The sequence below is a fragment of the Trichoplusia ni genome, chromosome 10 (assembly GCF_003590095.1).
Source record: "Trichoplusia ni isolate ovarian cell line Hi5 chromosome 10, tn1, whole genome shotgun sequence".
Taxonomy (NCBI): Eukaryota; Metazoa; Arthropoda; class Insecta; order Lepidoptera; family Noctuidae; genus Trichoplusia; species Trichoplusia ni.
In genome coordinates this window covers 4,747,687-4,762,863 of record NC_039487.1, presented here as the reverse complement: position 1 = coordinate 4,762,863, position 15,177 = coordinate 4,747,687, and the positions used below count along the sequence as shown (strand labels likewise).

At 32.2% G+C, this 15,177-nt stretch overlaps 3 protein-coding genes across 5 annotated transcripts; 1 reads left to right on the top strand and 2 right to left on the bottom strand.

Moving 5' to 3' along the window:
• Positions 1 to 580: 580 nt before the first annotated feature.
• On the bottom strand, positions 581 to 7,331 carry LOC113498022 (protein inturned). The gene is made up of 13 exons (XM_026877901.1): positions 6,919 to 7,331; positions 6,663 to 6,835; positions 6,286 to 6,419; positions 5,106 to 6,032; positions 4,581 to 4,822; positions 4,188 to 4,278; positions 3,747 to 3,930; positions 3,056 to 3,299; positions 2,724 to 2,820; positions 2,202 to 2,287; positions 1,697 to 1,879; positions 1,187 to 1,339; positions 581 to 818 (listed from the first exon to the last, which is right to left on the bottom strand). Exons 1-13 carry the CDS (start codon positions 7,017 to 7,019, stop codon positions 713 to 715), a joined length of 2,721 nt encoding a protein of 906 aa, XP_026733702.1. The 5' UTR covers positions 7,020 to 7,331; the 3' UTR covers positions 581 to 712.
• Positions 7,332 to 7,438: 107 nt separating this feature from the next.
• LOC113498023 lies at positions 7,439 to 11,818 on the top strand. Of its 3 annotated transcripts, none has more exons than XM_026877902.1 (9): positions 7,439 to 7,878; positions 8,007 to 8,156; positions 8,454 to 8,540; positions 8,913 to 9,128; positions 9,844 to 9,996; positions 10,293 to 10,518; positions 10,764 to 11,062; positions 11,130 to 11,259; positions 11,436 to 11,818. In XM_026877902.1, the coding sequence occupies exons 1-9, from the start codon at positions 7,579 to 7,581 to the stop codon at positions 11,492 to 11,494; spliced, it is 1,620 nt and encodes a 539-aa protein (XP_026733703.1). In that variant the 5' UTR covers positions 7,439 to 7,578; the 3' UTR covers positions 11,495 to 11,818. The 3 variants fall into 3 exon arrangements, with proteins under 3 accessions (XP_026733703.1, XP_026733704.1, XP_026733705.1); XM_026877903.1 differs by lacking the exon at positions 11,436 to 11,818 and adding an exon at positions 11,346 to 11,427; XM_026877904.1 differs by lacking the exon at positions 11,436 to 11,818 and adding an exon at positions 11,332 to 11,402.
• Positions 11,489 to 13,000, bottom strand: LOC113498024. Its single transcript, XM_026877905.1, has one exon. The coding sequence runs from the start codon at positions 12,845 to 12,847 to the stop codon at positions 11,912 to 11,914; it is 936 nt and encodes a 311-aa protein (XP_026733706.1). The 5' UTR covers positions 12,848 to 13,000; the 3' UTR covers positions 11,489 to 11,911.
• Between the last annotated feature and the right edge of the window lie 2,177 nt (positions 13,001 to 15,177).

The window sequence follows — 15,177 nt, the reverse complement described above, 5'->3', positions numbered from 1 at the left end:
TATAATTGTTAAAATATTTGTTTTACTTAATTAGACCGTTTTCGTGTAGCTTGTCTGAAAAAGTTAGATTCAGCTGTTTCCGGCGCCACATTAGCGGGAAATTTAAAATAATAGTCAATGGCTGATGGCAGATCGCAACTTGCGTTGAACACATTATACATAACAAGATATTTTCATTCTATTTGCTTATGTGGTTAGATAACGTAAATGAAAAAAGGTGTTATATACATTCATAATATTTAACATTTTATCTCCAGTCAACACTACCCTCTGCTTGGTATGGGTACATATCGGACTCGGATCGCTCCTATATTCTACTAATATTATAGTCACTACACTTTGTAGGCATGTTTGGATATTTCTTACGTTTTCACACAAAAACCATGTAGGGGTTTGATCGAAATATTATAATTAATTATATTATATTTTATATATTAGATAATTTATTAACAAATAGGGTAGTTCTTTAATTTAATGCTTTTTTATTATGTTTTTTTATGTTCCCTAGGGATTATTTTCGGTTTGTAGCGGTTGGAGCCGCTGGCAACAATAAATTCATCATAAAAATAAAACAACATCGTAACTTCAAAATTTATATTGATCATTTCAAGACGGATTTCATTGGACGGATTTCAGTAAAATAATATAAAATATAGAGTTCTTGTATAAAAACAGAAACAGAATTGTTTTCTTTTTTTGTAAATAAAATTAATTATTCTAAATAAGAGAGCAAATAAGCCACTTCAGTGAGATCTTGAGGTACAGATTCATGATAGCACAAATATAACTCTCTTGGCTCAGGATCGCTAAACACGCGTCTGAAAAAAAATAGACTATGATCAGTACAGTTATCAGATATGTGTCATAATTTATTATAGACTCCTTACAGTAAGATTGCAAGAGAAATTACCAAAGTGGTACTTTCATTATAATCATATTGATTTAGATTCTGTTTTAAGAATTCTGGCAGTAAGCAAGAGAGGCAAAAGATAAAGAATAGTCGGGAATATTATTTATTTTATATTGTTTTATATAATGACTCATAAATCTTGTTAGTGATTGTAATTGTAACAAATAAAATAAGAGTCCTTAAAATTATAGACTATTTATGGTCATTCTGATCATAATAATGTCACTCATTGAATAGAGTTTATTGATAATAATACTGATATTAAATGTATATTACCCAACAACCCAAAACAGATAAGGTTCAGTATTCTTCTTGTTCACACCACATTGGCTCAAAGTTTCGAGGGGTGCTTGGAATAGCATGCCGTGTTCTTTGACGGCCACAAGGATTTTGTTCAATGGATTAGATGGTGCATGATTCTTCTTAAATCTGAGGACAAACGGATAGTATTAGAGATATAATTGTACCGGCTATTATAAATCCCTTTAGATATAGCTAAGTTCTTCCCAATTTAAAAAAATATGCATATTCTAATAAAAATGCTAATTTAATTATCACTATGGATGTTATAGTTCATAACTGTTTTAGTCTGTCAAATTTTGATACGATATTCGTACGTTTAAGACGTTTGAAAATTTTATAAATTAAACAATCATACCAAAATTCACAGAAGTATGACATCTATCGAAAAGGTCAACTTATCACGGACAGAGTAAAGAGACGTTTGGAAGAAGAAAGTAAAACCTCTTGAATATCAGTAGGAAATAAAAAATTGGATTTAAATACCTTATACTATGTTGCAGCAAATCATGTATCTGTTTACAAGCCGATCTAAAAGTTTTCAGGATGTATGAATAGAGTACATTATTCGCTTGCATTTCGATATTCTTTACGGGAGCTATTAGCATCCCTTTCTCCGATTCCAATTGCACAAAATGGAATAAAACGTTTTCTTCTCCTGCTGTTATTCTGGAAGAGAAGTAAATATTATTATCTTATTTTTTACAATTATATTCTTTTTATAATAACTATCGTGAGACTGATTCATTATTAAATGATGTGGTGATTTACTCACGCGTATTTATCGGGGACGCCCGACTAGTTTCGGACCCAACCGAAGTCCTTAATCATGAGTCGGCGGGATCGCGAGTCGAACTGTTTGACTTCGTGAGTTCGACTCGCGATCCCGCCGCGTCAGCAACACATCATTTTATAATTATATTCTTTCTTTCTCAATTCTTTATGAATATAAAGTTTAAAACTACCCTACATTTTCTAAATTTAAACTTACCGGTGTGTCGTAACGTGATTCATTTCATTTAATAAAGACTTTCTGATATCAGACATATCCATACTGCCGCTTGCTCTACTCCCATCCTTCAAAAGCGAAACAAAATTATGATTTATTTAAGATATAAATATCCTTATTTAGTCTTAATTTTAAATGAGTTTTATAATAGAGGTGGATAGGCTTATTTAGGGTAAACTTATGAACCAATTACAATGTCCCACAAAACTGTAAAAGCAGTTTGACTGTGGGGCTTATCTGTAAATCCCGTACTAAGGAATTTATTCCTTGTTTCGCACCCAGTTTAACATACATTTAAGTCACATCTACAAAGTCATTCAGGTGGCGAGGATCGAACCCGCGGCAGCGCGCGCACAGTGGGTTTGGCATGGTGACCTCAACATAGCACCATAGTATCCATACACCTAAATATGCTATTGCGATGTCTGATTATGTTCATCAACTTTTGACGCTGACTGTATTTGTATTTTCAAGATTCAAGAGTATAAACATGTGAGTGCTTACCAGTCGTTCCCAATCTGAGTCTGACCCAGAGGAATCACGTCGATTCCTTTGCTCTCTATCCGCTCTTCTGCCTTGCACGCGTTCTTCACTTACTTCGCTGTAATATATTAAATTAATGGTTTATTGATGTAGAAAATATATTATAACTTAAGCGTTATAAAATCTAGGCTGACGGAATTAAAATGTACATATAGTTATTTGTATTTTGTTTGTTGCTGTTTTTTTATGTTTGTTAGCTTAGAAGTGGATAACTGATGTTATTCTTTAATTTCTATGACCTGATATAAAGCTTTATACACAAACAACATGTTTTTTTACAAAATAACACATACCTATTACTCTTCAAACTATTAGAATCTTCGGAATAACTGACATCGAGACTCGAGTTCCTATACTTCTGAGTGTTATACGTGTGGACGTATAGACTGTGGTGGCTTCCGTAGTTCGTGAGAGAGTTCATGTCACTGTTGGAAGAGCCAACGTTGATCTGTTCTGAGGAGTTGTGACGTCGCTTCTCTGAGAGTGATTTTGTTAGTTTTAGTGTTGATGTCTTGAGAGTAGAGTCTGGACGAAGAGCTGAAAGATTTGAGATATGTAAATGTGTGATTTTTACTATATTTTTCTAGTGGCTTCGAACGTGAAGAAGTTTTCTTTACATTAGTGTCGGACTTATGCGGAGTCGTGGACTTATCGGGATTCTCGAATGTTCGCTCTCGTGTGTGGTTTGTGCGTAGGACTAGAAAGTTTGTGAAAGCACCGAGTTACAATAAATCCCTTAGTGAGGATAGCGCAATTAAAAAAAGCGATGGTTTTACCGTCACCATCATAAAAACACTAATCGCAATATTTATGTATTCACTGTTTTTGTGAACTGGAATTTAGATATACAAATACACATTTCAAACGTATTTTTTCTGCTTTGATAACAGAAACTCGACGGAGAAAGATTTATAGAAAAAAAGGAAGGGTCGATTAAGCTCTGTCGACTAAGTATCTATGTAAAATATATACAGATGCACTCACTATTTGTATCTCTTATTTTCCTTCCATATTTTGTCAGATATTCAGGTGAGGTCTCTACCTGCGGCTGTGTGTTTGAGCAGAACCACGTGCCTAAATATTTATGGAGACCAACATCATACAGTAATTCCAAACAACTCTCGCATTCTTCAACATAAAACGGCGATGGTGGGGTTATTCCAACAGCCTGTAAATACACAATGAAAATGATAGGCAACAGTTATTACAATGAAGAAAATTCGTATCCATATCAATTACTACTGAAAACTGTTCAATGTCTTCACTATGGACTATTGAAGTAGTGGTATTGTAAGTTGTTGAGATGACATACCAAAAACGCAATGCATGGCACTATCTCACCTACACTTAAAAAGACTCCCACTTAAGAAGCTCATAATATTATAAAGTATTATTGATCTTACTTAATAAGCGAATTATACTCACATCTTCTGTACAGCCGCCAGCTTCCATGAGAGTAGATAATATGAAGTGACCCTTGCCAACAGTTAGAAGGAACCAGCGCCCATCTAATACCCTAAAAATGAACATGTTTTTTTTTTGTAATTCCTTTAATGATTACATTAAACTTAAGGCGGAGGTTCTAAGATGACCTTGATTCGTTCTTACCAAACTTATTATACCCGCGGATCGAAGCAGACAAAGGGTCTATTTGACTTTCTCGCTTTCCGCGTAGAGAAGCTTTTGCATCTTACAGCCGCTTTAAGCTTTTAAAAAGCTCAAAGTCTCGTCTCATAAAGTTATACCATGATTTAAAAGAAATACAAATAATAACTTAAATAGGAGTAATTGATACAGTTTTCGTAAAGAAATATTTACCTATACTCATTCCCTTCATTCTTATTCTGGTTTCTATGTTCATGAATGAACACTTCTTTCCACATAACGAGCTTTTCCAATTCTTTGTCTGTACTTAGTTTTAGTACACCATTTAACCGTAAATATGCATTGATTTCTTTTAAATCTTCATCTTGTAAGTGCGAGCTTAATAAATGTCCAGAGTAGTACAAGCAGGCACCAATTACAGTGTACAGTCTTTGGAAATTTTCTATGTCGTCAGTCTGAAAGCAAGATTTTAAACTGTTAGAAAATTAAGATATATTATAATAAAGGTACACTAAGAAGCAGATATGTTTAATCAATTTCCGAGCTTTAATAACTACTCTTTTAAAGATTAGTTATTTTTTTTATGAGTATTTGGTGGACTGAGTGGCAAGATTTGCACCTTAAAATATATTATGTCCTGAAACTATCCCAGACACAAATATTGCCAGGTCAAAACATGCAAAAGTTGAACACTGCATATTTGATTTTTTGAATTGATAATGATATATTGATATTTACCCATTCACGATAGTCAGCTGATTCAAGCTCAGCAATAGCATCATCAACTTGGACTTTAACTTCCAGAGGCAAAGTCACAGAATGAGCTGCTAATGTATCTTCTAGATACAAACCAACATTCTTACTTCCATCCTCTTTACTCCCTTTATTATTGATAATCAAAGTAACAAAAATACGCGAGAACAAACTATCTAACTTATCAACATTATTAGGCTTAGTGAAGCAAGCCTTTAAAGAACCATACAAAAACTCCAACAATCTCACAATATCAGCAATAACCTTTTTTGCAGCAAACAAATCAACCTGCTTGTTAGGAAATGCTGTTAACAGCAGGTCATTGTAATGTGACGTATAAGTTATGTTAATAAGAGTATTGTTATGAAGTACTGTGGAGTTTGTAGGTTCACTAGTACCTAAAGATTTAGGGGCTAAATGATTAAGAGTGACATAAGCTCCTCTTGTGTTGTACAAAAAGTTTTGATTGAAAGGTCTTGGATAGCAATACAATACTCCTTTGTCATCATTGCTGTTGTATTCTATATCATTACAGCATAAATATAATACTGAGCAGAGTGAGTCTTTCAATAACTGTGTCAATGAATTTTCTGGAGCATTTTTTAGTTTGAGTAATCTTTCTAAATCTATGTAGCTTCCTTCAGTTGGCATTTGAAATGTAAGCCTTGGACTGTTATGATCTTCAATTATTCTTTGTAGAATATTATTTATGTTGTAAGAATTGACCTCAACACCATTTATTTTTGATAAATAATAGCCTTTCTTTATTTTTGGAGTGTAAATAAGTTTGGCCTCTGTTAAGAAATCTGCAACTACTAAAGTCTTGCCATCTGCATGTGTTTCTAAGCTTAAACCAAAAAGTTTTTCTAGTTGGCAGTTCTTTTCACTGCTAAATATCATGTTCTTGCTGACCTGAAAAACAGAGTTATTACTGCAAGATGTTTTTCCAACAAAAACATATAATTTATATTAAGAGAATAATTCAATTTCAAAATATTCAATTAATTTTGCTTTTAAACATTTTAGGAGTGATATTTTTTCCGTATTCCTCAGTATTGACTTGCCGAAAATACATTGGATGTTAAATCTGTCTTAGAGCAATATTGCAAAAAAGTATAAAGAAGTAACTTGCTTCAAATATTGTGTAATTTAATGAAGAACATACCTGAATAATAATAAACTTATCACCATTAAACTTATTCTTATTAATACTGGCTGCAGGTAGCCCCTCATGTTCTCTTTTACTTCCTGTGTCTGGATTTTTAGATTTGTGCGCTTTTAACACCTTAAATATTCTCCCTGAAAGAGTGATTAAAAAAAAACTCGCATTAATCGAAAGCCAGAGTTGTTAAGGATGTATTTCAAAAACAATATGAAAATATAATAACTATCGTGAGACTGATTCATTATTAAATGATGTAACGGTTTACTCACGCGTATTTATCGGGGTAGCCCGACTAGTTTCGGACCCAACCGGAGTCCTTAATCATGAGCAGCAAATATGGTCAGGTAATGTAAAACAGTTTTAATTATAACACCTACCTTTCGTAGACCGTCTAGTGGATGATCTTTTAAAGTTATTTCTTAGTTTAAACGTTTCACAACTTTCCAACAACGGTGGTTTAGTTTCGTCAGTTGTTTCATTATTTATTTTTGTTTTTATGTACACCAACTCGCCATCTTCACTGACATCTGAATCCCATTCGGGTACAGAACTTTAAGAAAGATTAATTATTAAATATATTTGTGTTAAAAAAGTTTTCATTTATCAAACAATACTTTGTTTTTAAAACTTTACCTTTCGGAATCCGAATATTTCGAATCGTCTGATGAATTAGTCCAATCATTATCTGAGTCACAAGGACTGTCGTAACTTATTTTATTTTTGTAGTTATTCATCTTAAATTCTATACATAATCTTTTTATTTACGTTTCTACTTCTAAAGAGCTTTAAAGTACATCGACCTGCAAGTTTATCTTTTCACTTGACGGATTAGGATGACATTGACATTGAATTTATGAAACTTTAAATTATTGTACACCTTGCGGAACGTTTCGGAACGACCCGATCAAATGCTTATTAGTTTTATGAATTTAACATTAATTTTATTATTTTGTAGGTATTTTTTGTTGCACTATATTTCAGAAGTAAAAAATTATGTTGGTACTACTTTCATAATAAAAGTCTTTAAAATATGAGAATTAAAATAAATACGAACCCGTTAAAGTTTCGATTAATATTTTATTATTAGTTCTACTGCGCACACGAATATGAACAAACCTTTTTTTTTTTTTTCAAAATAAAAAGGCTCCAAAATTCAAAAATGGCAGTTCGTATTATTTTAATGTTTTTATATTCCTAAACATCATCAATTTACAGAAAACTTTCTATAATAGTGTACTTATTACATTAATGCTGCGTTTAATGGTTCTGTGCACTTATTAAAAACTGTACCTGATGGATGACTGTGAGGATGATAATTATAATAATGGACTGGTTGATTCATCTAGCTACATTATAATAAATACTAATGTAGACGAAAAAAAACATGTTAAGAAAGCTCCTATTGAGATTAGCAGTCATCCATTGGGGAAGAAGATCCAAGGGAAGAAGAAAGATGAAATTGTTTTTCAAGTTTCTCGTCCAGTGACAGCATTCCTAAAGAAAACTGTACCAGTTTTGAAGGATCAAGCAACTGAGGCAAAAGATGTATCGCCAGAGAAACCCCCTCCGGAACCATTCTGCCATCTTAGAATGGTAAGTAACAGCAATGAGTAAGCAAAATAATGTGTTCAACAGATATGTAAATGCTGTTGTTAAACAGACCGTAGGCTTTTAAAGTAAATTATCGTTGCTTTTATTTATTTCCATTTTCATTGTTTTAGGATTCCATTATCAAATTGAAAGATAGCACGAGAAAGCTGCTATGTTTATTGGAAGAGATTCAATCGAAAACCTATTCGAAGCAGACTCCGCCTCCAGATAATACCAAGAGCGAAGTCCAAGCGAAAACCAAACGGCCATCGTTAGAAAACGTATTTATAATACTTTATTTTTATTATTTTTACAAGTGGTTGGTTGGTCTTAAAAACTGGTGAGGGTCATTCATTCATAAATGAATATTTAATTTCAAACGGAACAATAGTCAATAGCTATTCTAATGCTCGAGGCAAAAGTAAACACGAGAAGGATACAAGTAAATACAGCTACTTACCCTCATTTCAGTCATTTTGTATGTAATTTTACTGTAACTAGTAAAATTAATAAGTTTTGTAAATAGTTAAACAATTAAAACGCGGGTTTAAAAAGGAATAATAATAATTTGTTTTCAGTTACCACCGGTTTCCGATGTGTCAGTTGCACCAGCACTGAATAAATTGGAAAGTCAAGCTAAAACATTAAATGCAATCTACGTAGAGGTAAATAAAATTAAATTGATTCATAAGTATAGGAAATATGATATTGAAAGCAGCGGTATTGACAAGTAGAAATCCGCCCCTAAGATGACCCACTGACCTTTTGATCCACGAGATGCTTGTTCAGAGTCTAGGTGTCTTCGTGTGAAATCGCTTATTTAGAGAAAGAAAAAGATAGAGACAGGTTAAAGGTTACTGCAAAATTGGACCAACAAATAGACGGTGCCAATGCCCAGTAAGCGATAGCAGGATGGTATGGACTCCGTGGTGTATTTTGCAGCTGGAAATATTTAGCGAAGGTCATTGCCCAGTCGTGGGAAAGTATAGGCTAAGAAAAGAAAGCCGTTGTTATATTTTCGCCGTTTTTTTTATCAGGATGAAGATGATGACTGTTCCATATTCAAAAGACTAACGAGAAAATGTAATTGCTTGAATCAAATGGAATATAACGATTTCGTAATACATTTTAACGAGGATACTAAATACTTTACAAGTACCATTGGAGAAATTATAAAAAATATGCGTATTTTGAAAAGGTTCTTGTATATGGGTGGCACATATACAAAAAATGCATTGATATTTTTAAATGAGGTAAGTATCTATATCTCCTCTTGAAATGTCTAAAATGCGAAAGATATAGTGAGATATTATGGCGAGCGTGGAGCACAGGTTTCCCTTACCCTTAAGAGAATAGGAATAATTTTAAATTTAATCCAATAGCCATTCATTCATCGGCCATTGTAAATTGCAATGGTGACCTGTTGACTAATAAGAGTGCTTTAGTGTGCTTCAGGTATTAGTCCGCCATTGTAACCTGTTCTTGTATATGAAGTACTTAGAAATAAATAAAATCGTATGTTTTTGAAGCCGTGAAACCTGGAAGATTTGAGTAATAAAGATAGAAAGATGAGATAATTTATTTGCTAAAATATATTAGGTACTCAGGTACAGCTAAGATGACAAAATAGTGCGAAGTCCTCATACTTTACCGTGGCGCATATAAAATTATCTAAATCTATTACTTAACATAGGTACTGTCGGATACACTTTTGGTTACATTGCTAATAGTTTTTTATTCTAAAATTCTATATGAGTTCCCAAAGAACAATACATAAATATTCCATATAAGAGAAGAAAACCTTTTACTTGAATATTATAAGAAATTTCGGAGAAAATCCGGTCCATAAGCTAAGATACGCGATATGGTATGTTCAAGGGAAGGACCCCTTAGGTCATTCAAATATCTAAGTACCCACAATAATGAAACGATATTATCATTAAAAATATTTGATATTCTCGTTTACAGGGTTTGGGTGACTCGGCATTTGCCGAAAAAGTAGAAATAACACAAGGCTGCGCGCATTCTGACATGTGTAACGTTTTCGAAGAACAATCTATAGTCGCGACGTGCATTTCGTGGCCGGGCAAAATTGAATGCTTTTCGGAGACCGCGACTCAGGTTTGTTTTAATTATTTTGGGCATTTTTTAAACTGCAAAAAAATAACAGCCCGTATTTACCTAATGCAGTACCTACTATCTGCTTTCCATAAAGTAGGTATCTACTACTTACATGATAAATCCAACCTATCTATATACAGTCTTCCGAGATAGTGTTTCCTTTCGATATAATATGACGCATGAAATCAAATAGATTAAACAGTGCATTTTGCGAATCATACCATGATTTCTACTACACTTGGAAGTCTTTTTTTTTAGATCAAGAAATATACATTACATGCAAATTTACATTTCAGAATTTAGCAGCAGCATTTTTGCACAAATTAGCCCAATTGGAAGAGGGACGACGATATTTAAAATTTACATCAAAAATAACAAATGATATAAAAAAGGTTTTAAGAAGAAAAGGATCAAAACTAGATATGGATACCACAGAATCCCTAAATGCCACCTTAGATTTAATGAATCCACCTATGGCACAACATGTCAATTTAACATACTACTGCAGGCCAATTGACGAAGGTAAAACGAAGTTTTCTTCCAAGGTCAAAGATATTCAAAATAAAAATGAATCCGCAAATCTACATCCTATTGATTATAATGTCGGAGTAAAGGCTGATACAATTACAAAGAGACAAAGAATCGTTCCTACATATACTGATTAACATATTGGACATTTGGCATTTTGGAGATAGATGCAGGTACAATCCAAAGAAGGTTTTTTATATTCAAGTATAGAATTTGTACTATGAGTTTGCTATTTTTAGGTTACGGAGACGAAACTATAAAAGCTTTATCACAATACAGAGAGTATATGACATTAGATGAAGTTTTTACTCATTTAGACTTGCTACATAACTTGAGTAATGAGAAGAAAGGCAAAACTGATTTAACTTCGCTCCTTCCTGCTTTACTACTTTTGTTTAAACAGATGCTAATGGAGTATGACAACAGTGAAATGAATATAATAATTACAAATATTCTAAATAATATTGTATCAAACAACATGATAGCCAAACCAGAAAAATTACCTAAGACAATGGTTTATGCAGACATGGCTACTGAGGTACTGTTTACCACATTTTTAATATATACTTATTTTGTGATTTCATTTAACATTACAATGTTTTCAGCCAATCAAAATGAAACATCAATTAATACAAATGCCACCTAAGAAAGTTATCTCCAAGAAACAAAACAACAAAGCAAAGAGTTACTCAGCTGTATCAACAAGTAAATTTAGGCAAGCTTCAAGACGCAAAGGTACATTGTGTAACTAAATAATCATATGAAAAAAAGTATCTAACAGATGAAAATTATTAAGTTTTAAAATAGTCTGAAATTTTTAGTTTCAGAATGGGAAACAGCTATAACCGAACCAGACAAAAAATTTGAAAAATAGGTAAATTGTTTTAATTTTAACTACTATTTTTTTCCAGAAAGAAGTCAACGTAACATCATAGTAGTTCCAATTGAGAAAATAAAAGCAAACTTATAATAAAACATTATAATATCAGTAACAATATCCATTAGAGAAACAGCCATACAGAAATGTACAATAAAAAGTATTATTGATATAAATTATATCATAAAATATTGTAAACAGTTTCCTGGATTTAATATAAACAATATATTTCCTATAATCTGAATTGCTTTTCACTAAGTCCCGACCATCATTTTACAAAATACCCCATCACATGAGCAACAAAAAATGCATTAGGAATGATTTGTTAAATAAGCTTACCAGTTTATTCACCATTGTTATAATAAATTAAATATATTATAAATCTTCAAACAAAGGAGATCTAAAAACAATTAATTACAAAATTTTATCACACTTCACTTGCAAAGATTAACTTTGGAGATTGCAACATTAAAGTAAAAAATTAGCATTTTCTTGATCACTTTGACCTTACTAATCAAACTGACCAACAAAATGTTGATTATATCTTGAGTGTTGTGTGTCCCATGCTTTGTTTTCTAGATAAAGTGTTCTAGGATCATCATTACGTGGTGGACGAGGGGTACTTTGTTTGAACATCATGGCTAATAATATATAAAAGCCTCCAATAATTTTGGCAAAAAAATCTAGAACCCCAAGGAACATAGGTGTCGAGTTTTTAACAAAAAAGGATATTTCCCTTATTAGTGCTAATATGAAGTTACCAAGAAAATTGATAAAAGCAGTGCTACCAGTAAAGATAGCAATAACAAAAGCAAATAAAAATGTTATAAATTCTTTTACATTTGTTATTGACAAGAAACTTTTTAATGTGTCAACAAATTCTGAATATGTCTCATTGAGAGATTGCAGACTTGTATTAGGTTTCCTCTCATTGTTGCTTTCCAAAGATTTCTTTGTATTTCCAGCTCCCGTTAGAATCGGCTCAATTTCAATAAATGCTTCTGATATATGCCTAATACATTTTAGTGTAACTAATACTTCCCCATCTCTGAACTTTACACTTTTAATTTGAAACCAAAATGCTCCGAATGGTTGGTTCTCGATCTCCGTCCACAAGCAAACGCCGGACGTATGGATACCCAAGGGTTCTGTGTCCGTGATGCCGATCCAAGGCTTTGTATTAGCACAAGCGGTTATTAATTTTTGTTGGGCTTCAGTTAAATCCCGTATCAATTCTGCTTCAGCTCCACTTACTAGAATTACATCACGATATCCAATTCGCTTGTCAGCAAGTCTTCTTTCTATGTAACGACCTAAGAAGATACGTGACTTCAATATTTCCTTTACATAATTTTTTAATTTCGTTGGGTCCATATCGTCCTGGCTGTCGTAAAGTGAAGAGGTTAATGATGAATTAAACGAAGAATTTGATCGCACAATACTCATTTTAGAAACTTCAATAATAATACACAAAATAAATACAATAATTTTAAAGTTCTATGAAAACGTCAACAACAATGGCCTTCAGCCTGTTTTCAGACTTTGACCACAGAGAACAATATGATACTTACATTCTAACTTTCGTTCAAAAACATATCTATTGATGAAACTCCATCTCTTGCAGTTCGGAAACATGCAAAAAAAAACAATAAACCACAGATATGGTATGACCTGCGATGGCGAAATCAGAGTTGTACTTCTCTACACCCCTTCACTCAATGATGTTGTCCTCGTGTGATTTAAGTTCTCAACCTGTGTCCCCGTGTACTCTTTTGAAAAGGACCAGGTCTCTTCCCATGAAGTTTGCTCATTAGTGAAAAACTACGTACTAGAAATACAGATTATAAATAGCAAAAGCTGCTTACTGAAGCTTGAAGGCTATATATACTACATTGTTTTATGAAATTCAAGCAATAACCGTCACTAAATTAAACTCAGTCTTTATTGTTAGTATTAGTGTTCATTTAATATAAACTCATCCTTGTGAAAATTTTAACTCTAGAAATTTATTTTTGAGCCGTATTTTAGCTATCCAGGTTCATGAGGTACAGGCGGATGGATAAACAGTAATAGTTGCACTTCTACTCGTTGGGTATGGAACATTATAAACCCTTGAGACCAGGTTAATAAATAAATAATGAAACAATATACTTTATCCTTTTAAATGTTTTAATGATAGTCACGACATTTTTGTATCTGCATAACTAAATCACAATTACGGTCAATCCTATTTAAGATGAATTCATATGATTTGAAACTTCAAAATCATAATTCTACTTCTTGCTACTTCAGACATTTCAATTTTATACTGGAGCCAACTCACTTGAAAATTGTAGTCTGGCCGAAGAATGTTATAAGAAAATATGTTTTCTTGTGTAAGAATATTTATAGTAACATTTTATTCACTATAATGTGTCAGAATACGATAGAACATCCCCTCAGCAAACTTACAGTAAACTTTATATTCATTTAAGAGTAATGAAAACATTTATTTAAAAAACTTAATTTTTCTACATATTAGCATCATAAAACCACAAGTATACTCAGGTGTACATGTACTTCAATTAAAAGAAGATAATTCTTTCTTTTCAATAACAAAATATTCTTAAAGTTCATAAACTATTATAAAAATAAATACATAACACTAGTCATATTTTACCTTAAAATATAGTCAAGAATCTTTCTAAATCTACTTATGATGATTGGCAATTATTAATTCAAACACAGGTTAATGTAACAAAGACATAGATACTGAGAATTCTTATTAAAGAGCTAGAAGTTTGTAATGAGAAACAGGACAAAACCATTTATTATGTAGAAGTATTAATACTAAAACTTATCTAGTAACTATAACAGTAAATAAAAGTACTGACTAACCGCCTACATGCCTCAGTATGGACTAGGTACATAAATAGTTCAGAGGTAAAAATAAACCTATTTATATATTAGGTACAGGGGAATTTATGAAAAAAAGTAAAAAAAAAGAATTGTCATAAAACAAAAAAAAAACAGTGTTCCAAAGTAAAAACTCCTATGCGACCAGCTATTATACATACAATTTAAAAATAGAACTTCTGTTAGTATTTATTATGTTTTGAAATGAATGAATTATCAAAAACTGTAAGGTCATGAGGTCTAAGAAATATCAATATGTTTGGGTAATACCTATTCTAAGTCTTACACAATGACAGATTCAATGTTTGATCTGAGAAATATGTAAAAAATATTTAATTAATTGTTTCATTCAATCCCGATGACTTACGCGATGGTTCACAATTCACATTCATAATAAGTGTCTGCTAATTTAGCTAAATAGTACGATGTTTAATTATAGAACTTCTTAAAATTAACAAAGTATACTATAATAATAGGAAAAAATACTAACTTACTAGTAAACCACACTTATGTATCTGGAAGAAAAGGTTTTATGAGATTGATTCATTATTAAATTATGTAACGGTTTACTCACGCGTATTTATCGGGGGTGCCTGATTAGTTTCGGACCCAACCGGAGTCCTTAATCATGAGCTGACGCGGCGGGATCGCGAGTCGAAGGTTTGTAACGGTTTACTCACGCGATAAATACGCGTGAGTAAACCATTACATCATTATGATATATCATACCGATATATCAAATATGTATCAAAGAACGTTTACAGAACAAAATCATTTTTTTTAACTAACTAACCCTGTACGATTGAAGCGAAAACGTCGTAATCAGCAGAGATTTTTGCTTTTTCTTAATTCGCAAAATAAAGTAAAAAAAAAGTATCTTG

Bases quoted from the DNA above. Each gene is read 5' to 3' on its own strand.
- LOC113498024 (XM_026877905.1), bottom strand. From the start codon at position 12,847: ATGAGTATTGTGCGATCAAATTCTTCGTTTAATTCATCATTAACCTCT.
- LOC113498022 (XM_026877901.1), bottom strand. From the start codon at position 7,019: ATGAATAACTACAAAAATAAAATAAGTTACGACAGTCCTTGTGACTCA. The intron at 6,836-6,918 runs GTAAAGTTTTAA...TCTTTCTTAAAG, and splicing joins AAATATTCGGATTCCGAAAG to TTCTGTACCCGAATGGGATT. The intron at 4,279-4,580 runs GTAAATATTTCT...GTTCATTTTTAG, and splicing joins AATGAAGGGAATGAGTATAG to GGTATTAGATGGGCGCTGGT.
- LOC113498023 (XM_026877902.1), top strand. From the start codon at position 7,579: ATGGATGACTGTGAGGATGATAATTATAATAATGGACTGGTTGATTCA. The intron at 9,997-10,292 runs GTTTGTTTTAAT...TTTACATTTCAG, and splicing joins TTTCGGAGACCGCGACTCAG to AATTTAGCAGCAGCATTTTT. The intron at 11,260-11,435 runs GTACATTGTGTA...ATTTTTTTCCAG, and splicing joins GCAAGCTTCAAGACGCAAAG to AAAGAAGTCAACGTAACATC.